Genomic DNA, 24,908 nt, shown 5'->3' on the forward strand with positions numbered 1-24,908 from the left:
CCCAGCCAGGCCGGGACTGCCCCTTACGAGGTGTTTCCTCTGCTAGGACGCTGAGGCAGCAGGGTCGTGGGCTCGGGGGCCCTGCCGACTGCGCAGAGCCCGCGGGCGTGGCTTTCACAGCGGGCTGCTGATGGTGCCCTGGTGTGGGCTCCTTGCTCTGTATGTGTCTGCAGGTTCCCCAGCGGCCGTTCTAGCTACCTGTGCTGGGGGAAGGGCCATTTGTGCCCAGGGCTCTGTCCTCAGCCCTCCTGACTTAGCTTTATTTTTATTTTTTTCATTGAGTGATAGTCACATAAGATACAATATAGCCATTCTCAAGTGAATAGTTCAGTGACGTTCAGTTTGTTCACCTTGTGCAATCACCCCCTTCTATCATGTTCCAAAACATTTTCACGACCTCGGAAGAAAACTCTGTACCCATTAAGCAGTCACCCCTTGGCAACCTCTTCCTCTCAACCCCTGGTGACCACGCATCTGCTTTTCGTCTCGATGAACTTGTCTGTTCTGGACCTTTCATATGAGCAGTGTTATACAGCGTGTGTGACCATCGTGTTTGGCTTCTTACGCTTGGCCTGATGTTTTGAGGGTTCACCCACTCTGTGCCATTGTGTAGCCGAATAACGTTTCATCCTGTGGAAAGCACAGTTTGTGTGTCTGTCCGTGTGTTGATGGACATTTGGGTTGTTTCCACCTTTAGCTGTTGCGAGTACTGCTGTGAACGTTGGCATAGTACTTGTTCTCAGTCTGTTGGTTACATACCCAGGAGAGGAATTGCTGGTCACATGGTAATTCTGTGTGTCAGTTTTTGACCCAGCTTCACTGGGTCAAAAAGAAGGGTCGACCACCCTTCTTCCCATTTGGCTTCTGAGCCCCACGGCCCCCCGGACTCAGGAGTCCAGTATTTATGGGGCACCTCCTGTAACCTCCCCCTGACAGACTCAGAGGCAACACAGGGCCCTCCCTGCCCTAAATGCAGGTGTAGCACCTCCTTCCGACCAGGCCGATACTGTTCCCATCACGTCAGTGACCAGCAGAGGAGAGAGGCCTCGTTGGTCCTGTTTTGCACATGAGCAAACTGAGGCACAGTGAGGCTGAGTACTTTTCCCTAGGACCCCAGAGCTAGTAGAAAGTCACTGTTAGGATTCAAATCCCTATCCCCCGATCCGCAATCCTTCCCGAGGTTCCCCTTCCTCGGCGGCCCTTCCAGGGGCCAAGTTTGAGTCCGTGTGCCTGTCCCAGGCTGGCTGGGACTAGAGCGGGAGACCAGCAGTGTGGGGCCGTCCTTCTGGGTTGTTACAGGGACTAGACACTTAGTACCTGCCCAGAAGCTGGTGGGACTTGGGGAGTGGCCGTGTGAGTGCTGCCCTCCAGGGGTCTGTCCTGCCCCCTTCCAGAGGGGAAGGCCAGGCTTTGGGGCACCTGAGCAGGGTCTCTGTGTGTGGTATGGTGTTGCACCTCCCCACCCATGGCCTGACTTGACTTCCGTTTGTGTGTCTGTGTGTGTGCACACAGCTGGACAAGATCGAGGGCGTGTTCGAGCGGCCGAGCGACGAGGTCATCCGGGAGCTGTCCCGGGCCCTTCGGCAGGCGCTGGGTGTGTCACTCTTCGGGATTGACATCATCATCAACAACCAGACCGGGCAGCACGCGGTCATCGACATCAACGCCTTCCCAGGTGAGCGTTGGAGCCAGGAACCCCCTTCGTCGGTCTATAGACCAGTGTCCTTGGGTGATGGGGCAGGCGGGTCGGGTTGACCAGCTCCCTACCTCCCTGGGGTTAGTACAGTCCTGCTAGGCCTCAGCGCCGCCTGCAAAATGGGTTTATAGTGTGGGGTGAAGTTGGCAAACGAGGTCGGTGCATCCAGCCAGGGAGAGCACAGGGCGCTTAGTGGGCCCGCACTAAATCCCCTTCACCTTCCTCACCTGACCCCGTGCCGGCAGCATTAGCCTTTGTTGGCCAAACCTCAGCTAATCTGTTGGGTCCTTCTGGATTTAACGAGCTGAAAGTATTCCGGAGCAAGTACACCCTCCACAGCTTACCTGTGGGGAACCGAGTCTCCTAGGGAGGGAGAAATTATCCCAGGTCGCAGGACAGGTTGGCGGCTGGGCCGTGCTCCGGCCTGGGCCCTGAGCTGTGGTGCTGGGGACAGGCCTTGGACCCAGCCAGCTCCCTGTTGCTGCGGCGCTGGCTTCTTGCTGTCTGCCAGAGCCCTGAGCAGGACGCATGTCCCAGGGCCCTCAGGGCTGCTGCCACAGCCTGGCTCTGCCGTGCTCCACTCGTCTCAACGCAGCAAGGGGCTCGGTGGGAGATAGCACCCAGCGAACCCTCAGTGGGACCGTTAGCCTGCAGGGATGATGGCCATGACGTCCCCAGTTGGCATTGATGGAATGAGCCCGCTTTGCGTGGGAGTGCCCCGAGCCTGGCTCGTCCCCCCTCCCAGCTGGCTTTGACTTTCAGCTTTATTAAGTAGCTGCACTGGAGGTTAAGTCGGTGTCACTGCTCAGTGGGTGTAAAAACGCTCAGGAAATGGTTCCTACCCTCAAGGAGGTTAGCATCTCGTGGGGGAGCCCGAGCGTGGCATGTATGGAGTGCTCAGGGGGTGTGTGCAGGGCACAGGGTAAGGCCTTTTGCGTGGGGCATGGAGTGCGACCGCAGGCTGAGCAGCTCCTGGGCATCAGTCTGGGTGCTTGACGCGTGTCCCTTGACTCAGCATGCAGCCAGGCCCAGCCACCATCGCAAGTCACAGCCACGGAAACCGAGGCTGGGAGGACACCACCGGCTCTTTCTGCCATTCAGTCTTGAGGGCCTACTGTGTGTCCCAGCTGGTCCAGACACGCGGGTGCGGCGTGATCACGGCTCAGAGGAAGGGAAGGAGCTACCCCCTAAGGCCTCTGGGAAGGGCTGGGACAAGGAGGCCAGAGGCGTGGTGAGAACGTGGGGTTTCACTCTGAGCTAGGTAAGAGTGAGGCACTGAGGCCAGTGTTGGGACAATGGCCCGTGTTTCTCCAGTCACCCTGGGTGTAGCCTGCATGGAGACCTGGATGTTGGCAGAGGTGGGGTTTTGATGAGTAAGTGATGGAATGAGAGAGACCAAGGGAATCCAGGGCGTGTCAGGGGAAACAATGAAAATAAATGAGAGGATCTAAAGCAGGGAGGACACGGTTAGTGGTGGCCAAGCGTGAGGATTGGTGGGACAAGGAGGGGGTAATGTAGGGCTGTCAGGGTAGAAGTTCTAGAAAGATGGAGATGGGAGATGGTGAGAGCATGGAGCTCTGCACTTGAGCTTTGGCTTTGTGCAAGGTCCTGAGCCGGCCCCCTCCCAGCCTGTGCAGTTTGGGCTGGGCATCACGAGGGCATCCTGGGTGCTCAGAGGAGGGACAGGGACTGTGAGCCAATGTGGGCGGAGAGGCTTCTACCCAGAGGAGCCCAGAGAAGGGCCGCCCAGGTGGGGCCAGGCATGGAGGTGGGGTCTGAGGCAGCCGGAGGGCTGAGGCCGAGCCCAGCAGAGACTGCCTGAGGGAGCACGCCGCTGGGAGCGTCTCCCCAGGAGACGGCTGCTCCCTGGCCTCTCCCGGCTTGGTTGGCAAGCACTCGTGGGCCCGTCCTGAGGAGTGCGTGCCAGGGGAGGCCACGTCGGGCCCTGGGTGGGCAGTAGCGTCCCCATCGAGGGGGCTGCATGCCAGGCTCAGGAAGTAGTAAGAGCCGCAGCTCTTGGCCGCACAGCAGGCCTGCTCTGAGAGCCCTTTCCCCGCTTTTGTCGACACCACAGCGCAGCGTGCAGTGGGCTGTTAAGATCTCCCTTCAGCCGAGGGGACGTGGTGGCGGGCTGGCTGACTAGCCCGGTCCTGTGGCTACCACGTGGTGGAGCTGGGAGCGGCACCATGCCCTCCTGACCACAAGGCTTCCTGCCTCTCAGCCGAAGGCCAGGGTTCAGATCCCGGCCTGCCCTTCCAGGCTGTGACGGGACAAGCCACGGAGGTGGACACTTGTGCCCGTGGGGACAGAGCTTCCCACCGTGCAGAGACAGAGGCGGGGACGTTGGCACAGTGCCCGGCCCCGAGCTGGGGCCCGCAGCGCTCGTTCACGCTCTGTCTGCTCTCCCCAGGCATCGGGGCGCCGGCTGTGTGGCTTTTAGCCAGGTCAGGCTGACCTCAGGGGCGTCCGCTAGCCTCCGGTTCAGCCTCGGGTCTCCCACAGCAGCCTCAGGAAGCGCACATGCCCTGCCCTGGGCCTCTTCTGGGGACCGCAGAGTGGTCGCCGAGGGAACAGCCTGACTGTTCTCCAGCCCTCCGCCCTCTGCCTGCATCTCTATCCCGGGATCCCAGCAGCGCACCTGCGCCTCCCTGCCCATCCTCCCTGGCCTCCCCCAGGCCTCGGCGGGCCACCCAGGACCACAGGATCGTCAAGGCGCAGGTGGCACCAAAGCGCCGATTGAGGTCCTGGCTCTGTCACTTGGGAGCCTTGTGTCCTCCTCCGTAAAACGAGGCGAATCCGTGGGTCCCCCTCCCCAGCGGCTGTGAAGAGGCCTGGAGGCCGGCACTTCCTGAGCCTGGTGAACAGCGGCTGTGGGTGTCCACACCCTCACTGACGGGCCCGTGTCAGTCCCCCTGTCCATGGGGCCCGTCACTTAACTCTCTGTGCCTCTGTCTCCTCATCTGCAAAATGGGGACAGCGTTGTGAAGAATGACATTGGTGCTCATCAGCTGTTTTACCCGTTGCTGTGGGCACTTCTGCTCCCCCCTCTCAGCCTCGGGCGCCTCAAAGCCATAGCTGTTGTTTGCCGGGCAAGTAAGATTGTGGACAAATGAGGCCGCCCCTGCCGCCTGGCCCCGCATGGGCTCTCCTGTGACAGGGGCTGCGCCCTGCTCACTTCTGAGGCTCATTCCCAGCCAGGCTGTGCTGGCAGCTGGGAGGGCCCTCCTGGAGGACGTGCGAGGGTCCTGGCACCCTCTGAGCACCGGCCTCACGTTGCTGATGGAGGCCACGTTCGTGCGGGCGGTCGGCAGTGCCTGGAGCCCCTCCCGGGGCGGGCACACGCTCTCTGCCCTGGTCTTGGAGCTGTGTGCCCAGCCCTCCGGCCTCCAGGGTGGTTCAGCGTGGGGGGAGGGTGCCCACTCATATTGAATTTCTACCAAAGCAGTTTTTTGGGAGTCAGCGGAATCCTTGCCCCAGATGACAAACGGCTCGGTGGGTAGCTCCCGAGGACGTGTTTGCTGACATTTGCCTTCATATCTGTGTTAGGAAATAAATGTGGGCTGTGGGCAGCCCCAGGCCCCGCTCTGTTAGAGGCACGGGTGTGGGGGTGCAGTGCCCCACTGGGGACACCCAGTCTCCGTCCTTTGGCTTTGATGCTCCGAGCACGTGGTACAGAGGGCCTCCCCGCGGGTATTTTGGGGGTGAGGAGGCAGCAGGCTCTGTTCCAGGAGCGGCCACTGTCGATCCCGCGTCCCCTCGGGCGTGCCCACAGCAGCCTCCAAACCGAGACCTCTCAGTTTACACAGGAGGAAGCTGAGGCTGGGCCACGTGGAGTAGAGGGCTGTTTGTGATTGAGAACGTGAGGAGTGGGCCTTTGGCCCCGCCCTGCCCCGCCCTGCCATTCCTCTTCCCCACGTGCATCTTAGCACACTGGGTGGGTGAGTTCCCGAGACACTGAAGCTGTGCGTGAGAGGGACAGGGTGCAGGGCGTCTGCCTGTCCCGGGCGTGACCGCTTCTCACACCCTCGGGACAGCTGAATTCAAGGACTAGCCCTTTGGGGCCGCCCGCACCCAACTTTGAGTCTAGGCTTGGTGGCTTCGATGTGTGTCCCCTTAGTTACTGAGCCTCGGTTTTCTCGAAATCCTGAGCGTGCCCTCCTCGAGTTCTGCGAGCCCTGTGGTCAGCCTGCGCCCGCTCTGCCCCGCGCCTGCAGCCCGTCTCCACCGCAGCCTGGCTCAGCGCCCCGTGCTGTCTGTCTTTCCCACCCGCAGGCTACGAGGGCGTCACCGAGTTCTTCACAGACCTCCTGAACCACGTGGCCACAGTCCTGCAGGGCCAGAGCACGGCCACGGCAGCCGCGGGGGACGTGGCCCCCCTGAGGCACAGCAGGCTCCTGGCGGAGCAGGCGGGCAGCCTGGCGGGCGAGCGGACGTGCAGCGCCGGCCCCGGCTGCTGCAGCAGCATGATGGGCCCGGACCCCCCCTGGACGTCGGAGGCCGACGCGGGCGGCGTGGGCCCAGGCGGCACCACCAAGCTCCCGCACCAGAGACTCGGCTGCACCGCCGCCGTGTCCCCCAGCTTCCAGCAGCACTGCGTGGCCTCGCTGGCCACGAAGGCCTCCTCCCAGTAGCCATGGAGCCCGGGACGCAGAGGGCGGCGCGGGCCGCAGAGTGCACCTGCTGGGTCAGCCCCTCCCAGCAGTGACGCTCCTACTAAGAATTCCCAGCGATCTGATTCTCCTTCTTTTTCGTCTTCTTCTTCTTCTCCTTCTTCTTCTTCTTTTTTAATTTTTAACCTGATTTTCTGATGTCATGATTGAAATAAGGGGTGGTGGAGGGGGAGATGGAAAAGAACCCTAAGTGGTCCAGCCTCGGGGCAGATGGACATCCCGCCTGATACCTGCTGTGCAGATGTCTTCACTGGGTTTACACTTGCTGTGTCTTCAACACTAGTTCTGAATGTGAGGTGGTGTGTGTGTGTGTGTGTGTGTGAGCGAGTGTGTGAGTGTGTGTGCACATCCACGTCTGTTCGTCTCGATGGCTGCTGTGGATCAGGCCTCGGGGACCCCAGAGGGGGGCAGGCTTTTGGCGGCTGAGCAGAGCGAGTGAGGGGTTCCTTCTCTCTCTTTTCTCCAAGCCCTCTGCACCTGGGCCGGGCCCCCTCGCTGTCACCCTCCGACTGGCCGCTTCCACAGCCTTGTGCAGAACGGGGCCTAGAGCCCCAACCAGGTGTGCAGCTGTCCCTCCCAAGAGCAAGAGCCAGAGGGAGTGAGAGGTGCACCCACTGTTTCCTTGGGGGATTCCACGCGGGGGGTCTGGGCTGTGGGCCACCTGTTGCCTGCCCACAAAAGGGAAGAAGGAAGGCCTTGAGTTGGCTTCCCCTTTCCACGTCCAGCTCCCTGGGGTCCACCAGGCCCTTCAGCCTGGGTCCCGTGCAGCCCTGCAGGGGGGCCTCCCTCCCTGGCCAGGCGCTGCTCCCCAGGACCCAGGAGGAGACTGCCTGGTTGGGAGCCCCCGGGCTGATCCCGCCTGTGCCAAGGATTTGTGCCGTGACTTTGGACAAATCACCCCCGGAGTTGCTGGGCCTCTGTGTCCTCATCTCTGATGAGTGGTTGAGCCCAGAGCACTCTGAAGGGCAGGCTTGATGCCCGAGCCCCTGCGGTGCAGCCTGCTTCTCTGAGAAGTCAACCTGCTGCGCCTCCGCTTGGCATCGAGGCGCTCGGGGGCCCTCTTCCCCGGGAGGGGGCGGCTGCCTGTACGCTTCACGTCTTTTCACACCCGCCCAGCGGGCCCGCTCCACCCTTCTCCCATACTCACTGTAAGCCCTAAGCACTAAGCCAGCCAAGTGTGAAGGGAGCTGATCCCCAGAGGGGAGGAAGCCGTTACCCCCTCCTCCATGAGCGTCACCCCGGCCCCTGATGGCAACAGATCCCACCAGCCGATCGGTCTGTTCCCACAGTGCAGCGGGCAGCCCACCTGCCCCTCCACAGAGAAGGGGGCCAGCGAGAGGCTTTGTCAGCCCTGGGATGAGGTGAACCTGGGTTTGATGCATAGGACCCCCTGAGCATGATCTTGTGTCTTCAGATATCCGTTCACTTTGAGAAAGCGGGAAGGGCCTCTGGGCTGCCCTGCAAGGTCCAGTGAGGGTGGCCCCAGAGAGGCTGCTGACCTGGGTGCTCGGAGGGAACTTCAGTCCTGGCTCAGCGGGGGCGTGGGGGTCGCCCACCTTCCGGAAAGGAAGGGCTGGGTGGTGGCCGCCATCGAGCAGGGCTGGGCCTGGGGTGAGGGCTGGTGCCATTGGAACTGCCCGGCTGTCCTGGAACCCGAGGGCCCACTGACTAACCGCGTTTACACGACTTGAGTGTTGAACCCCGATTATAATGTCTGTACGGCGCCTTTCCTAGTCCAACCCTGAGCCCCGGGGAAGCAGGAAAGCGCGGCTGGCCTCTTGCACTGCTTTGTCTCCAAAATAAACTACTGAAATCAAACTACATTTCACACGTGCTTACAAATGTTGCTGAAAGCTTGTGTCGTTCTGGTCTGTTAATGAAATTCTGATCTCGATCTGCCTCAAGAACAGGTTGAGGGGGGGTGCGGGTGACCCCGGATGCTGGGCTGGGGCTCCTGGCCATACCGTGTTCCTGTGTAACTTAGGTCCACCCCCAGGGTCACACGTGCTCAGGTCCAGGGCCCACAGGTCCAGTAACAGTTCCCCACTGGCCTCGATGCAGGTGGCAAGCAGGGTGACTACTGCCTCTGGGAGCCAAAACCGAGCAGGGGTGGTTTTCGCCTCTTAAAGACCTGGGAGCAGCAGGTGCAGGGAGAGGGAAGGCCCAGTGTGGGAGCAAGCAGGCCACTCCTGGCCCGGCTGGTGATCACCACCCAGCAAACACTGGCCATTCTGATCGAGGGGTTTCAGGAGCAGAGACGAGAGGGGCCGTCGGTGGGGAGGAGGCACCAGCCAGCGACCTCCACTCCGGTGTTGGCTGGATGCACACCGACGGCACTGGATCCCGGGGCGCTCATAGAGTTCATTTCCCCTCAGGCCCTGCGGTGTCTGCATCAGGGAAGGGCCCACCGAAATGCACCCGCCTTAGCAGCCCCTTCCCCGAGGCTTGCTGCTGCCACCCCTGGGTCAGGGCCCCAGGGCGGGGTCTGCCGCGGTGTGCATGTGTATCGCTTGGAGCTGGCCCCACCAGAATCAGGAGGGCAGTTAGGACTAATCCCAAGCGTCTGTTTGCCGGGTGGTGGGCATGGTGGGGTCCGCGGCCCTGCGGCACCTGTCTGGGTGGCGGTCAGCAGCCAGGGCTGCTGGAGGCACTCCTGATGTCAAGGGCTCCAGGAGCATTTTGGCTGAGGCCCTGGGTAGGTCCAGAGGGTCACTTGCAAGATCTCTGCCCTGGGCAGCCTGGAGCAGAGGCCTGGAGCTCAGTTCTGCTTCCAGATGCTTTGATTCTAGAACGCTGTGATGCCAGAAACATTAGGCCCCGACTGAGTGCAGGCTCTTGGTAGCTAACCTCTTCCAGAGGGCCCCGGGGGAGTGTCCCGGGGTAGCGCCCTTGCCGTTGGCATTCACCGAGGTGTCTTGGTTTGCCACACATGGTGGGCGGGGCCTGAAGCCGTCCTGCATCACTGGGAGGAGGCAGACCCAGCTGGAACCCCAGGGGGTTCTCCGGTGCATCCTTTCAGTGGGCCTCCATCAATAACGGAGAGAACAACTTTGAAAGAGTTCCTCTCTACCCAGAAGCCTGCCCGGCGGGCCTCATGGAAGGTTGAAGGCCCACCAGAAACGAGCTTTCCAGCCAGCGGGGATACGCAGCCGTTGCCTGCCACGTGGCCACTCTGAGACCGAGGGAGACGGCGTGTCCTCGTCCTAATCTAGAAGCTTGTCCTCGGCCCGGGCACTCACACCGGCCACACAGCTGACGAATGGCTTCACTCGTGACCCTGGGGTCTGCATCGGCCTCTCCTCTGTGCCCTAGAAAGTGATCATCCGGTGGCATCCCTGACAGCCCCTCGTCCTCCACGGGCCCTGGCCCGGAGCTACAGAGACCTTGCGCTGCATGCTGGCTGTCCTGAAGGCGACAGCCCCTCCGCGTGGCTTACCGCAGGGCAGAGAAGTGCCCCGATCCTTGACCTTCCTCCTCGGCCAGCCTGGCCACGCCCTGATGCCGCACGCCTCGCTCTGCCCTGCCCTGCCCTGCCCTGCCCGAGTCTGACGTGATGTGGCCAAGGCCCCAGACCCGCGATGCTCCCGCTGGTCCTGCCCTCCACGAGGAAGGGCCTGGGCCTCTGCCCCTTCTCTCTGCGCAGCGTCGCCAATGTGATCTCGGAGCGACTCCCCCTGCCCCCCAAACAGACTGTTCACAGGACAGCGCGGTTGGACCTGGGCACTCTTCCTTCTGGTTCTGACCACCCTGCCCCGCCCACACCGCCAGGGGCCTTTTCCAGAAACGGTTGCATTTCCCCTTTACTTCCAGGCTTATCCGTGACCCGACAGCTTGGAAGGGCTGTCTCGTCCCCCACAGCCTGGCTGACCTCTTCCTCCAGGGCTGTCTGTGGGATCACACCTTCGACATCTGTTTTCCCTCAAAAAGCTTCTCCCATGGTGACTTTACCCAAAGTCTGGTGGTTCTAGTTCAGTGCTGACGCTCTGACCCCATTCACACACGGGCGACAACATTAACCAGACCCCCAAGTTGCCGTGTACTTGATTGTGTACCTCCAAGCACACACTGTTTCTATGCGTACGCAGACTGTATATAAAAATCACTGCTTCTGGAAAAGCCAGGAAACGTCCATTGGCTCTTTCGATTGGGCTTTGTGTTCTGCGTGATTTTATTTAAAGATTTTATTTTTCAGAGACAGAGAAAAGGAGAGAGAGGGAGCGCACAAGCAGGGGGAGAGGGAGAAGCAGGCTCCCCGCCGAGCGGAGAGCCCGATGCGGGGCTCGATCCCAGGACCCTGGGATCATGACCTGAGCCGAAGGCAGACGCTTAACGACTGAGCCCCCCAGGCGCCCCTGTGTTCCGCATGATTATGACACCACAGGTGGCCATCTTTGGGATGGGTTATTTCGGGGACAAGGTGACCCCATGTTCTCTTTGTTAACTAGTCATGGTAGCGGATGTTTTGGTATCTGACCGCCTCGTGGAATACAGTTTGGTGTTGTATTTCTGTAATTGTCACGGATGGACTGCACCCTTGAAACATGTGAAGAAATAAACGCCTTACGGCACCAGCTTTGGAGGGCGTTCCTCCGTGCCTCGGGAGGGTTAGTGACGGTGGGCAGCCCGTCACCAGCCTCATAGGCGAGGCCTAGACCTGCCAGGACCCTTCCTTCAAAGGACTCGTATCATCATCATAATGGTTTTATGGTCCAGGCTGCCCGGGCCCTTCGAATCCTCCTCATCATCTGATGATGGAAATAATACGTATTCTCCCCATTTTCCAGATGAAGAAATTGATGTCCAGAGATGCAAAGTCACTTACCCTGAGTTCCATGACTAAAAAGTAGCCCAGAAAGGAGTTGCCCCAGGGAAATAAACTTCCACTTGTCCCTTTGCCCGAACCCACCCCACCCCACCCCACCCCACTCTGAGTCAAGGGGGGAGACATCCAAAGAAACCAGAAAGCCCAGAGCAGATTTATTTTTCCTTAGATAAATTTTGTACAGAATATATTACAGTCAGGAGTTCTCAGCTTTCACCAAAAGGTCAGAAGTTATTGCAGTTGTGCCCAATGGCTCTGACGGTGGAAAGGAAACTTCTAGAAAGCTGCCTGTGTCCAGAGAAAAAAGATTACCATTTAAAGTCTGGGGGGTGGTCCGCCCTGCAGAGGGGCGCACGAGGGCAGGAGTCAAGAGCAGGAGGAAAGGAGCAAGGGGGCGACAGGGTGGCCTGGGCTTGGGCAGGCTGGGAGCAGCCTCTCAGAAGCAGCGCCCGGGCCGTCTGGCCAGGGCCTGCAAAGGGGACAACAGAGCCAGGACCACTGGCTGCCTCGGGGCCCTGGCTGAGGGGGCCGGCCAGCGTGTCAGCCCCGCCGCAGCGCCTGCAGCTGGTGGGCCACCTTCTCCAGCTCCGCCTCGATGGCCGACAGGCTCTCCAGCTCCTGGTCCTAGGAAGGAACATCAAGGCTCCTGCAGGGACTGGGCCGGCCGTGTGGACGGTGCAGTCTGCCAGACTGGTTGTGCCGCTGGCTAGCTGTGTGATCTCAGGTGGCTTTGCCTTTCTGAGCCTTAGGGCCTTCATTCATACCATGGGGACAGAGACGCTGCCCTGCTGGGATTACTGAGGGTTACTGTGTGCAAGAAATGGAGGGGGAGGGCGCCTGGGTGGCTCAGTCGTTAAGCGTCTGCCTTCGGCTCAGGTCATGATCCCAGGGTCCTGGGATCGAGTCCCACATCAGGCTCCCTGCTCGGCAAGAAGCCTGCTTCTCCCTCTCCCATTCCCCCTGCTTGTGTTCCTGCTCTCGCTGTCTCTCTCTGTCAAATAAATAAATAATCTTTAAAAAAAAAAAAGAAATGGAGGGGGACCAGGGGCCCTGAACCCACTCCACCCCTGGTGGCCTCAGATCCAGACCCGCCTCCTCCTGAACGGCTCTGGGCAGACACGTGGAAAACGAAGCCTCATTGCCCTCCAGTGCTCCTCCCAGGCCCCTCTCCCAAGGCCTGGACTGTGACAGTGGCCCCGAGGGCGAGGACAGTCTTCCTTGCCTGAGGGGCCGTGGGCCTTTGGCACAGGCTTGAGGGGGTGAGAGCTGCCCTGCCTCTCCCTGCTGAGGGCTGGGCCTGGCTCCTTAGTCCTCATCATAGGGGGGGCCCAGCTCTGGCTGCCAGGGTGGTTCAGGGCAGAGGACCCTTCTGGGAGTCCTGCTCTGTGCCCCAGCCTCAGGAAGCTTCCAGGACCCCCCGAGCCAGGACTGATGTCCACAAGCCCATGCCCTGGGACTCAGCAGGAGTCAGGGAAGGCCATGCCCCCACACACGGTCTTGACCTGGGGAGGGTGGTCTTTGCGGGGTCCCTGCTGGATGCCAGGTGGTGGAGGACACCCATTGGGGCCACTTGGAACAGACAGACGTGGTTGTCATGGAAATAGGGGCCCTAGAGCCTTCTGTCTTGGAGTAGCCCCGGGGGCATGAATTCTGTGATGCTGGAGCATTTCTGAGAAGACCCTCGGGCTGGGTGGAGGAGGCCCCTGCCCTGTCCTGTCCACATGACTCTGGGGCCCGCATTCCTCTGCCCTGCAGTCCAGGCTCCCTCTGCCCGTGGAGAACGGAAGCTGCAGACACCTCAGGGCACCTTGCTCTCTCCAGCCTCTGTGGGTGGGGGACGGGGTGATCAAAGGTGCCCGGGCTTGTCCTGGTCCAAAGCTAGGGCTGGAGGGCGGTCTCCTGGGGACATTGACAGATGACCTCTCCTAGCTCCAGCTGCCCAGGAGTCTTTTTCCTTTCAGGCTTCCAAGAACTGGTCCCAGCGTGGAGGGAGGGTTGGGACCCGAGGAAGGGGCCACATCCTTCTCTGGGTGGGCAGAGAGCACCGGGGCCATGGAGAGGTCCCAGCCCCCGCGGGGCCCTGATTCCTATCTGGGCACTGAGGCCTGGACCACAGACCCCTAAGGCCTCCTCCAGCTCCAAGGTGCTGTTGCCAGCCTGCCTCCCAGGGACCCCAACTTTCACCTCCTCACCTCTGGGGCTATGTCCCAGCACCCCACTGAGCTAACCAAGTATCCCTGGACATGGCCAGGTTTTGGAAAGGTCACGTGTGTTCTGACCATAATAATAAGGTAAGCAGAAAGGACTCTTTACCCCTATTTCTCAATTGGGGGAAACAAAGAGGCTCAGAGGAGGGCAGAAACCCACCCAAGGTCACACAGCTAGGAAGAGGCAGAACCCAGGTCTTCTGGTGCATCTGTGCCTCCCTCACCCACTCACCACCAGGCACCGAGGTCCCGCTGGTCCTGACCCTGCCCCAGGTGGGGGAGGCCGGGTCTGAACCTAGGAGGAGGGTGTGCCTGGAGGCCAGGATAGGATGCTGCTGGATCAACCTGCTCCCTGGGGCTTCCCAGGACGCCACCTGTTCTTTCACAACCCCTCCTCCCAGGCCCTCGTGGCTCTCAGGGCCAGTGGGACGCCCCCCCAAGACCATACCCTGCCAGGACCTTTCCTTTCCAAGCTCCCTCTGTCCACAGCTCCATTCTTGCTCCACCCCCAAACCTGCAGAGCCTATCACCTCCGGGACAGAGACCCGGAGACCCCAGGGATCGGCTTCCCTACCTCTCCTGCTCCCATGACCTGTTCTGAACATTTCCCTCTCCTGCCTGCCTGTGAGCCAGGCTGCGCTCACCCCCCTGCCCTGACCCGCCCTTGCCCCTGCCCCTGCCCCTGCCCCTGCCCCAGCTCTGCCCTGCTCCCGAGAGCACCCCCGTCTGTGTGCTTCTCCGGTCTCAGACCCTCGGGATCGGACTGTGTGCCCTCGATGGGGGCAGGGCTGCACGTCTAGCTGGGCCCACATCCTGGAGGCCTGGCCTGGGGCCGGCACCCGCCCCATACCAACCTCTGGTCTGCGGTTGGCGCTGCCCTCCTCCTCCTTCCTCTCCTCGGGGTAGCCGCGCACTTGGAGGGGCAGGCCCGCCTCCACGCTGTCCTCCCGGGAGGACGGCCTCCAGCCTCGGCGCAGCTGCAGCCCAGGGCCCCTGAAGTCGTAGGCCCGGGCCCGGAAGGAGAGCTTCATGGAGCGGTCAGGGTCATCCTCCTCGTCCTCCCCCTCCAGCCGCTGCTTGGCCGTCAGCTCCTTGGCCAGCTGGTCCATCCTGCTCCATCGCTTGGCCTCCTCCCACTCCTTGGAGAGCTGTTCCTCCTCCTGTTCCGGCTCTAGCTCCCTGTTCTTCCCGTCCCGGAAGGGGCCTTGAGGGGCCTCAGCTATCTCCTCCTCCTCCTGCCGGGAGTGCTCCCGCTCGCCCTTCCCCTCGGGGGGCTGAGCCTCCTCAGCCCCAGTCTTCCCGGCTCCATCCACAGCCAGAGCCTCGGACCAACCTGGAGGAACTGGGACAAGAGCGGGAGAATGAAGGAGGGACCACCGCTTTCCTGGTCCCTGCCACTCCCTGGAGCCTCTCTGTGGCCATCGCTGTGACCACAGACCACACTTAGGGTCCATGATTCCACTTGGAGGAAAAAGCCATCTTGATAGCGTACTTTGCAAGACCCTCCAAGCTCAGAGGGGTGGGTTGGCCGGAGCCTGTCTCTTCTGTGGGCCCTCTCTCCCCAAGAAGCCCCTGACCCAGGAACCACCCAGCTGGGGAGGGAGGAAAGACCCTGACAAGGCCCTCATGAGGAGCCAGGGGCTCTCCTAAACCCTGGGTGAAGCTGAGACTGTCCCCAGACCAGCCTGTTTGCACCTGTCATGCCGTCGTCCCTCCGTTCCTGAAGCCCACCCACCCTGCAAAGCCCCTCTCGGTCTCCTGGGTTGGAGGGGAGGGGCTATGAGGAATAGTGGGAGATGCAGGGTTTTGGAGTCAGACAAACCCGGGTTGGAATCTCAGCTTTTACTACAAATTAGCTGTGTGACCTTGGGCAGATTACTTAACCTCTCTGAGCCTCAGTTTTTCCATCTGGAAAATGGAGACAATACCTACCTTGCAGGGTTGTTGTGAAGGTGGGATGCAACTGTGGATGTGGTCCTCCTTCCCACCCTCGCCCTTTCCCGGACACACTTGTTAAGGTGGCAGACATCATACGTACTCTCACTCCTCTGGATCTCCTTGTAACCAAGGCTTGGGTGGGGGTTAAATGCCTCGGTGGGGCTTTCTTCTTCAAGGACAGCCTTCTCTCCAGCCTCTGTGGCCTCCTCCTCTTCCTCCTCCTCTTCTCGCTTGGCCTGCTGCCCTCGCTCCGCACCCACGCCCTTCTCTCTGTCCGCCAGGCCCTGGGGGAGGCTCTTGCTGTCCTCCTCGGCCTGTGGGCCTGGGTGTTTCTGGCTGGGAAGGTTGTCTGGGGGGTCGGTGTTGGCGACCTCCTGCTCCCCCGGGGCCTGGCTGTCCTCCTCGACCTTTGACCCCTGGCCAGGCTCCGGGGAGGCCTGGGGCCTGGCTCCATCTGTGTCTCCACCCTTCTCTGTGTCTTTAGAATCCTCTCTTTTCTCCGCAGCATCCTTGGGGGACGCCTCGCCCGTCACCTCTGTGGAAACAACAGTCAGGTCCTGAGGACCAGGCTGCACACGGGGTCTCCTGAGAGCCCGATTTCAGAACTTGGTCATTGTATCTTTAGGCTTCCATCCAGTCTGGCCCATGATACTCATGATAGAATTAGTGTCACCTGCTCTGTGTCTGGGTTTGACCTGAGCACAACTGGCTTATGTTTCTTTCTTTGGGATTCTACTTCTTAAAGCAGGAAGTGATTTAAACAAAACAAAACAAAACACCTTGAAAGTGACCTCAGAATCGAAAATTAGGACATCAGCTGAATTGCTGTGTGAGCTTGGGGAGGCACCTTAACCTCTCTGTGTAAGAGGCACCATTACTGCAACTTCATTCTCTCCTCCACGTGGGGCTTGAGTGTCCTGTGGAAGTGCTCAATTCCTATTTGTACGGTTTCATTAAAAAGCATTTTCTGGTGGCTGCCTTTTCACAGTAAAAATCCCTCCCGACCCTAGAATGAGGACTGTTGGACCAAGTGCTATTAAGTACATTCCACCGTTTGTCCAGGACCCGGGGTGAGAGTGTTCCCATCCTGTCCACAGAAGCTCTCCCTGACCCTCGGGCAGGTCAGGTGACCTGTCCATGCTCACAGCCTGTAAGCAGCAGGGCCTTGAATCCAAGTCTCCAAAGGCCAAGTACAGGGTGCTCTTTGTGCTGACGCATAGCTACCTCTCCCATCAAAGCTTCCAGGTACCCCAGATGGAAGTCCACTGAGATCCCTGATCCTAGAAGCTGGCCTATCCACCCACCTTCCACATGCAAATAGCAGGCCCTGCGGGGGCAGTTCGTGGCTGATCCAGGCAGGGGGATGAGTACTAGGGCATCCCGTTGACCTAAGCCATGATCTCTTTGACCTTTAGAAGCTCTCTGGCTTCAAGAAAGATGATCCAGGTTCATTTAGTATTTGAGACCTATTCTTCCGGGATCTTCCTACAACAAGACTCGGCTGAGGCACCACCAAATCCCAGGAGGACAGGTGCTGCGTGGTGGGGGTGGGGGTTCCTGCTGCAGTGGCCTCTGGGAAGATCCAGCGTTGAACCTGCCCCGAGTGTGAGCCCCTGCGGTGGGTAGGCAGGACCACCCTAGGGCTCTGTAGTGAGACAGACCCAGATTCCCATCTCTAGTTATGCTGCTTATCTTGGACAAGGTACTTAAATCTCTCTGGGCCTCAGTTTCCCCATTTGTACAGGGAAGATCGAAATGATAGCTAGGTACCTTACAGTGCCTAAAGGAGGGGCTCCTTGACCCCTAGGAATCTTTGATCTTGTAACTACTTATCTCCTCGCTCCCCAGCCTCTGGCTAGACTGGCCGGCACTGACCTTTCAGCTCCGCCTGGTCATTCTGCTTCTCAAGAGCGTCTGAGAGTCCATCCTCAAAACTGCTGTGTTTCTTCTGATGTGCCCTCTCCTTGGCACCTGGTATGAGAAAAGGGGTGGGGGGGGGAAGAAGGAAGGAAGGAAGGAAAGGAAGGAAGGAAGGAAGGAAGGAAGGGAGGGAGGGAGGGAGGGAGGGAGGGAGGGAGGGAGGGAAAGGAGAGAAAGTCCTATTTGGCCAAGCCCAACCCTGGCATATTTGTGAGCGTGAAGGCCTCCATTTCCTTATCTGTAAACTGGGCACGTCATGTTCCAAGCCTGCTGAACAAGACATCGAAGGGGGCAAGAGCTCCAGGTTGCGGGGGGGGTTGCTGGCTGCCCCTGCCCTCTCCCAGCTGGGGCCCATCAGGCAGCCACCGCACCTCTCCATGCTCACGTTTCTCACCTGGGAAATGCAAACAAGCCTTATCTGCTGCCTTGGACAGCAACAGAGACTCGCAGCAGAGGGTCCCAGGGGTGGGAGCAGAGAGTGGGGGCCCTCTGCACCTGGCTGGTAGCTAGGGGGACCCTGCAGCAGGAGATCACAGTGACTGCTCATCTGTCCCCTCATGGGGGACCTTGAACCAGGCAAGCCCTGCTCCCCTGGACCCCGTAAGTCTCTTTGGGAGAAGGTCCAGCAGGTACCTGAGCTCCACCTGCTGCTGTGATCCATGCATCCCTCTCCCTGCACTGGCCCCGGACTGCTGCTACCTCCCCCGACTGTCCCCATCCGTGCCTGGTTCCAGACGATGGCCTCTCAGCCAGGCCAACTCTGCAGACGCTGCTGCGGTTTTCCCCACGCTGGGAATTTCTGGGGTGGCTAGAGGCACCTGCCACGGCGGCACCTGCCCGGACTTGACCCCAAGCAGACCTCGGCTCACACCTCCTGGTCATTCTTCACTATGTGATCTTGGGTAACCCAAGCTCTCCGAGCTGAGGGTGCTCACCCACAGGACAGGGGTGCTGCTTGGGAAGCGCTAAGACAGACGTATGCAGAAGTCGCTCTGAGAGTGCAGAAGAGGGAGTGGACAGATGGCTGGGTGGGTGGACGGACAGACAGACACATAGCTATGTCCCGTCCTCTTTTAATAGAAAACAGTAATATGGTCGCGTATTGAAAACTGCTCCTAACGGATACACACGCATCTGTGTGTATGCGGACATTTCAGGACACATCCTCCTATAACAGTCTCTGTTGACACTGTATTTAATTATTTAAATGTAATACATTAGTCATTCAATATGTAATTTTTAAATTATCATATTGCAATAAAATATTTAATGTTTAGCTAAAAAAAACCCCACCAGGGTCAACGAAGATGAAATGAATAAGACAGGCAGTGATAGTCATGGCCCCAGCCAGCACCCACTCTGTGCCAGGCACGCACCTCACACTCCCAGCACCCATTCTCACAGGTGGCCTGGTCTGTCCAAGGGCCTCAGAGTGGGGGCGCCCCCGAGCTGGAGCAGCTTTTGTGCCTCCCACCCCACCCCACCCAAGACTGAAGCCCAGCCCTGAAGACAGGCCCTCACTTCCTTGGGAAGCCGATGTGCGATTCCTGGCGGAGGGCCCGTGCCCAGGGAGAGGCCCAGGGCCAGGGGCCTGCCCCCAGATAAGCAGCTGCTTCCCACAGGGCATCAGCGTGGGGCGTATGCAGGGCCAGAACCCATTTTTTTCCCAACTCCCCAGGGAGTCTGTCTCTGTGCCTCCCATGAATCCACGAAGGAATCTGGGGGTGGGCATCTGTGGGATGACATCAGCCTAACACTCCATCCCAGACTCCTGTCCAGGCTCTGTTTGAATATCCTCAGTGACAAGGAGCTCACTACCTCACAAAGTCACTCCATTCCCAAGAGTATCAGTGGATTTTCTTAATCTCTTAGAGAAAGACCTATTTTATTCTAAAGCATGCTGAAAGTCTGGTCTGTGTTTTGGGGGCAAGCAAGACCTTGCTTCCCCCATCTACCCCTTGAGAAGAAGCTCACAAGAGGAAAGGGGCTCCTCCTCTCTCCTGGAGACCAGTTTGCTCTTCAGTTAACAGAAGAAAGAGATCCTCTCTGCGACCTAGTCTTAAAAGTGCCTCCACCTAAATGGCTGATCGCTAGAGATGGCGGGGTGTTAGGCGAGCTGCATCTGGTCTTGGCATGTCCTTAACTTACTGTGTGACCTTGGACAAGTCACTCAACCTCTCTGGGCCTTAATCTATTTAGCTGTGTCAATGACAAATCGGACCAGGTGGCAGGGAGGAGCCCACCTTTCTATAATTGCAAGGAAATAACCAAATCAGAGAGAACTAGGACCTTGCACAAACTTCCACCCTGGTTTTCTCTCAATTACTGGAATTTACCCAGATTCCTATTCAGGGACTGGAAAATACCTTGGAGAGCAAGGTCTTGGAGCTCTTTCAGCAAATTCTGATGTCGCAGGATTGAGAGGATCCGCTCATCTGCAGTGAAGGAGAGTCGTTATGGGTGGTTTCCAGAGAAGAGCCGAGAAAGAGATTACCATCAATATTTTCAGCTGAGCACAAGGAATTTATTTTGGAAACTCAAAACCTGGGTAGCAGCTGCAAGATCAGGTCTTGAGATACCACTTTGGAGGTGGCCTCTTTCCCAAGGAGCCGACGCTTCCTACAGCCTCAGAAAGTCAGCCGCCGGCCTGGCCCCCAGACCTCACCTGAGAGATGGCAGGCCCTCCGGAGAGGGAGGGGTGTCTCTGCCCCACATTTTCCCATCTCTGTGTCTGCTCAAGGGTCTACTCCACCTGGACTACCCTTTCTTGATTTTTTCTATTGATTTTCAACTTTTCTCTGAAAGTCCAACCCCAGTGCTCATGGTGGAGCCCTCCAACAGCTAGGCAAAGCTTGACTGCTTGGTTGGAAACACTTTGTCCTTGCCATGCCCACCTACGACGCTCCTTTAGTCATCACAAGCCTATAGATTGTCTGCCAGGTACCGGCAGCTTTCCTGGGCTCTGGGGATATAGCAACACAACATCTCTGTCCGCAGGGTGGACAAGGTGGCTTGCTGTTCCAGCCCTGGGTTCATCCTGCCCAGAATTCTAGTTAACTGTGTTCCTATCTGTTCCATCTGCTAGTCTGTAAGCTCCAGGAGCACGGGGCTGTGACCCCCTCATCTCTCTACCTCCCTGACACTAGCCCAGACCTGGCCAGGGCAGGTGCTTGATCACTGGATTCTGCACAAAGCCACACACCCATATCCTCACCTCCCAGCCCCACAGACAGTAGCCGCCGCCCCCCCCCCCCCCCCCCCCGCCCACCAGCCTAGCCCGTACCTCCTCGGAGTGTCTCGAAACACTCCTGGCTGACAGGCATGGGGCTGGGCTTGGAGAGCGTGTCAGAGATGACCTCCACGATGCACTTCATCACCTAGGGAGAGAGTGGGGGCAGGTGGGGCTTGGCTTGTGTATGGGGCTCAGCCCCCGAGACTCCAGGGCAAATTTCTAATGAGAATATAGGGGCATTTGCTTTTGTCTTCAGAAGCCCATGGATTCCTGTCTCAGGGGCACAGCTCTGCATTCTTAGCCAGACAATAATAGCGATCATAGAATGGTATTTGCCACATGCCAGGTGCTCTAATCATCTGGCCAGCAGCTGCCCCTCTAAGGTGGGACATGGTGGGGGTGAGTACCTGGTACCAGGTACCAAGTGGTTCTCTAAAGATGGGCGAGCCACTCCTGGGCGTTAAGGTATGTCTTGCAGGAGTACTTTAGTCTTACAGATGCCCCCAAAGTCAACTATCTCCAGGAAGTATTTCTGGACGGCCCAGAGAACAAAGACCTTCCCTGGCTCTACCCTGCCTGAAAACAGGACTTGGATCACTGTCTCCCAAAACCCATGATGTTGTCACATGCAGGGAGTGACAGCCTCACGGTTTGGCTGTGTTTCCCCATGGGATGAATCCTGTGGCTGGATGTGGGCACACATCAGCTACATCTGGGTATCCATCCCAGGCCAACAGAAGTCAGATCTCTGAAAGTTTTGTCCAGTGCCCAGCAAGGTGCTGTGGATAACCAGGCAGCTGATAAATGGATCTTTGAAGGTCGTGCCAACTGCAGTGCAGTATCCTAGCTGAGTGACCTTGGACACATGACTTGACCTCTCTGAGCCTCAATTTGCTCATTTGTACAATGAGAGCGAGAAGACTTTCCCAACTCCCCTCCCAGGGTGATCAGAAACAGATGGGAAAACACTCTACAAAGCGCGAAGTGCCACACACACCAAGGGAGGGATTCACAGCTTCCAACCAGCTTCAGCTGCTAGAGCAGGACAGGAAATCGGGAAGTGTCAGACATGCACCAGGCAATGCTGGTGGGGACTGAGGGGGTGGCAGGCCGCGTCGATGGGATGCCAAAGCAACCCATCCAAAAACTCAGGATGGCAAACTGGCAAACAGGCTCTACAGTAGTCACAGCATCGTAGGATGGAACATTTATGTCTTCACCAGACGTTATGGTGCTCCCGACCCTGGCTGCCGGGTAGAGTATGGGGACCGAAGTGTCTCCCATAAAGGATCTGGTAAGAAGAACCCTGCAGCCTGTACCCTGCATCTCCCTGCATCCATGGACCTTACACTGGGAATGTCAGATAACCACCAGTCCATGAGGACAGATTTTGGGAGAGAGGAACTGGATATGGATAAATCATAGATGTAAGGCACCTGGCAAATAGCAGGTCCTCAGTTAATGGGCACCTTAGGGTTTCCCTTCAGAGCTCCTTATTATGGATAATAATAAGCACCCTAAGGTGCCCATTAACTGAGGACCTGCTATTTGCCAGGTGCCTTACATCTATGATTCCTACTCTCACAACTTCCCTCAAGGGAAATACTGTAGATGGGAAGAGGGGAAGCTCAGAGAAGTTAAGGAATTTTACTAAGACCGAACAGTATAAGAGCGGTAGAGACTTCTATACAGGCTTGTCTGCAAGTAAAACACAGGAAATATAATTGAGCAAACAGAGGTTGGAATTGCTTTGATGTTTTGGGTTGAACCATAGCCTCTTCAGAATGGAAGAAAACAGCTCCTGAGAAGGTGACGGGTAGAAATTTCTCTGGGTCGCAAGTGGGGGTATCTGCAAGCACCAGAGACTGGAAAAACAGCCCCAGCCCAGACATGAATGAATTCCAAGTATACACCCAATAGAGAGTGTCTCGCTGGCTGCAGAGCCCCCCACTAGTATCTCCTAAGGCCCTTTCCTGAGGGACATCCACCATCAGCCCCAAATGGCCAGGACCCTGGGTATAGAAGCCATGATCAAGAGTGTTTTCATTGTGACCCTTTGGGAGATCGAGGGCTCGAGTGCCTAGGGGGCGGGGGTTGCTAGCAGAGCCTTGGGAGGAGGGGAAGATCAAAGAGGGAGGCCAGAGCCAGAGAAGTGAAGACCGTCCTTGCAGATCTGTGGCAGCCACAACCCACAACCACAGGAAGCACCCCCCAGCAGCTCAGCCTGGGCCTGCCAGATTTGGAGCGTTCAAGGCTATAGCCTGACACCTTGGCCCAGTAGCTAAGGCACAGGCCCCATCGGCAGCATACCCAGCTCGGAGGGAGCTGGGGAAGTCCCCACCGCAGGATGGCAGGGAAATCTAGCAATCTTTGATATCTTCTTTCGCAAGCTGTCCCCAGGCTCAGCAGCCGCAGTGCTGGCTCTTGGCTTTATGCCAGACTCACTCCTGCAGCTACCCAAAACCTGGCTGTGAGGTGTCCACTGGAGCCTCCTACCCACCATCCCGGGGCATCCCCGTACCCCTTCTTACCTCAGTGTCTCCTTTATTCATAGGGCTGTTCACAGGAAGGGCAATGACTGGGAAGAAAAAGAGAGTGCTGGGGTGACTCCTCTGCTCTGAGGGGCGAGCGCAGTCCTTCCCTGGCTTGGGTTTATAGGGGGCCCATTCACCCCAGTGCCCCCCCTCAAAACTGCCCCCACCCAATGAGATGCTGGGGTTGATTTTGTTTCCCTTCCCTGGCGGCTGCCCCCACGGAGATGGTCCCCAGAGGCTGCACTGAGCTCCCTAACGCTTCCCTTTGGGAGAGCTCCTGCTGGGGGGGCGGGGCGGGGAGCTGAAGGCTAGTGCTATGAAAACAAGGCCAGCGACTGAGTGGGATTGGGGTGGAGAAGGAAGCGGGGAGAGGAAGAGAGACCCCAGAGGTGTGGGGAAAGAGACGAGGAGGAGGAGGAGGATTGTGAGAGATGATACGGAGAGATAGAAGCCAAGGGCGGAAAGATGGGGAGAGCAAGAGGAGAGAAGAGAAAGAGAGGCTAGAGTGGGAGCCAGCAAGGGTTCTCCCATCTCCCCCAGTGACCTTGGCCAGCCATAGCACGGGGCCAGAACTAGCCCAGATGCAGTCGAGATGTCGAGCCCAGATATGGGGTGGGGGCGCCAGAGGGTCCTGCCCCGCGGGGTCAGAAGTCAGGCCCAAAGAGTCCGGTCTGCGGGTTCGGGGTCAGCAGGGAGGCTGAGGTGCTGTCCGCGGTGCTGAAAACTCGCCGCGCGGGAGGGGAGGGACGAGGGACGAGGGGCGCGCGGCGCTGCGCGGGGCCTGGACCTCAGGGCAGGCAGGGGCGCCGAGGACTCTCTCCCACGAGACCCCGCGCTCGCTCACCTTGCCCGGCGCACAACAGAAGCGCCAGGACAGCGGCGGAGCGCATGGCGATCCCGAGGCGCCGAGCAGCTGGCGGTCTGGGGCCGGGCACGGCAGGCACGCTGGCGAGGGCTGGCTGGACGGGCGGCCTGGGGGCGGGTTGTGGCGGCGCTGGCGCGGATTGGGGGCGGAGGTCTCAGCTTTCCAGGCTGCGTCCGTCTGTCTGTCCACCCACCAGCCTCTCTTCACTGGGCTCTGGTACTGCAGGAATTTATAAACCCCCGGCCCCGGAAATGACGTCATCGGGACCGCCCCTGCCCCCTTTTCCCCACCCCTCTGGGGTCCGGCCGCAGCTCGCTCCGCCCTTAGTCTCACGCCTCTCGCTTCTGGTCTCCGCCTCTCACCGCTCTTGGGTCTGGCTGCGAGGCGGTTATCTGGCTTCCAGGAGGTGGCAAGGGGCCTCGGCTGACCCTCCACCCCTCGAAGGTTCCACCGACTTGCTGTCTGTGGGCAAGTCTTTCCCAGTCTCTGGGCCGCGTGTACCTCCGATGTACACTGAGGTCCCGACCAGCTCTAGAGCGCCACTTCATGCTCCTGAGGTTCCCTCTGCGGGGACGCCCCTCCCCTGATAAGAGTCTGGAGGCTTGCTCACCGCTCAGGGCTCCCTCAAATATCTCGGGAGTCCTAGAGAGGCCTCCCGACCCCCTGTTTGAGGAAGGCCTTCCTCTCTCTGACAACCCACTTTTGTGCCTTCACAATTTATAATGGTGTATGTATGTATTTATTTGAAAATGTTTGGTCACCATTGCTTTCACAGCGCTGAGTTCGGCAGCTGGCAGAGTAAACACATTTAATAGAGAACTGTTGAAGGTACTGACAGAAAGGCCAAGCCAGGGATGAATGAGTGCATCCTGGGCTCTGGCCCTTGTTGGACAGCTCTCATGGGAGTGGGGGTGGGGCGAGGCAGGAATGGGGGACAGCTCTTGGTATCAACCCAAAATAGGAGTTGTAACTTGGACTCATTAGCCCTAGTTCAGTCTCGTAGGATCACCTTCTTGCTACTGGT

General features: G+C 58.8%; 2 protein-coding genes across 2 annotated transcripts in view; one reads left to right on the top strand and one right to left on the bottom strand.

Moving 5' to 3' along the window:
• Positions 1-8,219, top strand: part of ITPK1 (inositol-tetrakisphosphate 1-kinase) — a 170,093-nt gene extending 161,874 nt beyond the window's left edge. The window contains exons 10-11 of the mRNA XM_034993014.1: positions 1,513-1,675; positions 5,969-8,219. Coding sequence (XP_034848905.1) covers positions 1,513-1,675; positions 5,969-6,327 — 522 coding nt within the window. The 3' untranslated portion in view covers positions 6,328-8,219. The remainder of the gene's footprint in view (positions 1-1,512; positions 1,676-5,968) is intronic.
• Positions 8,220-11,728: 3,509 nt separating this feature from the next.
• Positions 11,729-23,909, bottom strand: CHGA (chromogranin A). Its single transcript, XM_034992412.1, has 7 exons — positions 23,864-23,909; positions 23,017-23,063; positions 20,537-20,630; positions 19,620-19,688; positions 17,209-17,304; positions 14,250-14,728; positions 11,729-11,812 (listed from the first exon to the last, which is right to left on the bottom strand). The coding sequence occupies exons 1-7, from the start codon at positions 23,907-23,909 to the stop codon at positions 11,729-11,731; spliced, it is 915 nt and encodes a 304-aa protein (XP_034848303.1).
• Between the last annotated feature and the right edge of the window lie 999 nt (positions 23,910-24,908).

Source organism: Mirounga leonina, unplaced genomic scaffold, assembly GCF_011800145.1.
Source record: "Mirounga leonina isolate KUSES-001 unplaced genomic scaffold, KU_Mleo_1.0 Mir_82, whole genome shotgun sequence".
NCBI classification, from domain to species: Eukaryota; Metazoa; Chordata; class Mammalia; order Carnivora; family Phocidae; genus Mirounga; species Mirounga leonina.

What these genes read in the sequence shown, in the direction of transcription:
- CHGA (XM_034992412.1), bottom strand. Translation starts at nt 23,909, where the DNA reads ATGCGCTCCGCCGCTGTCCTGGCGCTTCTGTTGTGCGCCGGGCAAG. An exon ending in CCAAGACCTTGCTCTCCAAG is followed by an intron (nt 17,305 to 19,619) that starts GTATTTTCCAGT and finishes TTCTCATACCAG; the next exon opens with GTGCCAAGGAGAGGGCACAT. An exon ending in GCGCCAACCGCAGACCAGAG is followed by an intron (nt 11,813 to 14,249) that starts GTTGGTATGGGG and finishes GTTCCTTCCTAG; the next exon opens with GACCAGGAGCTGGAGAGCCT.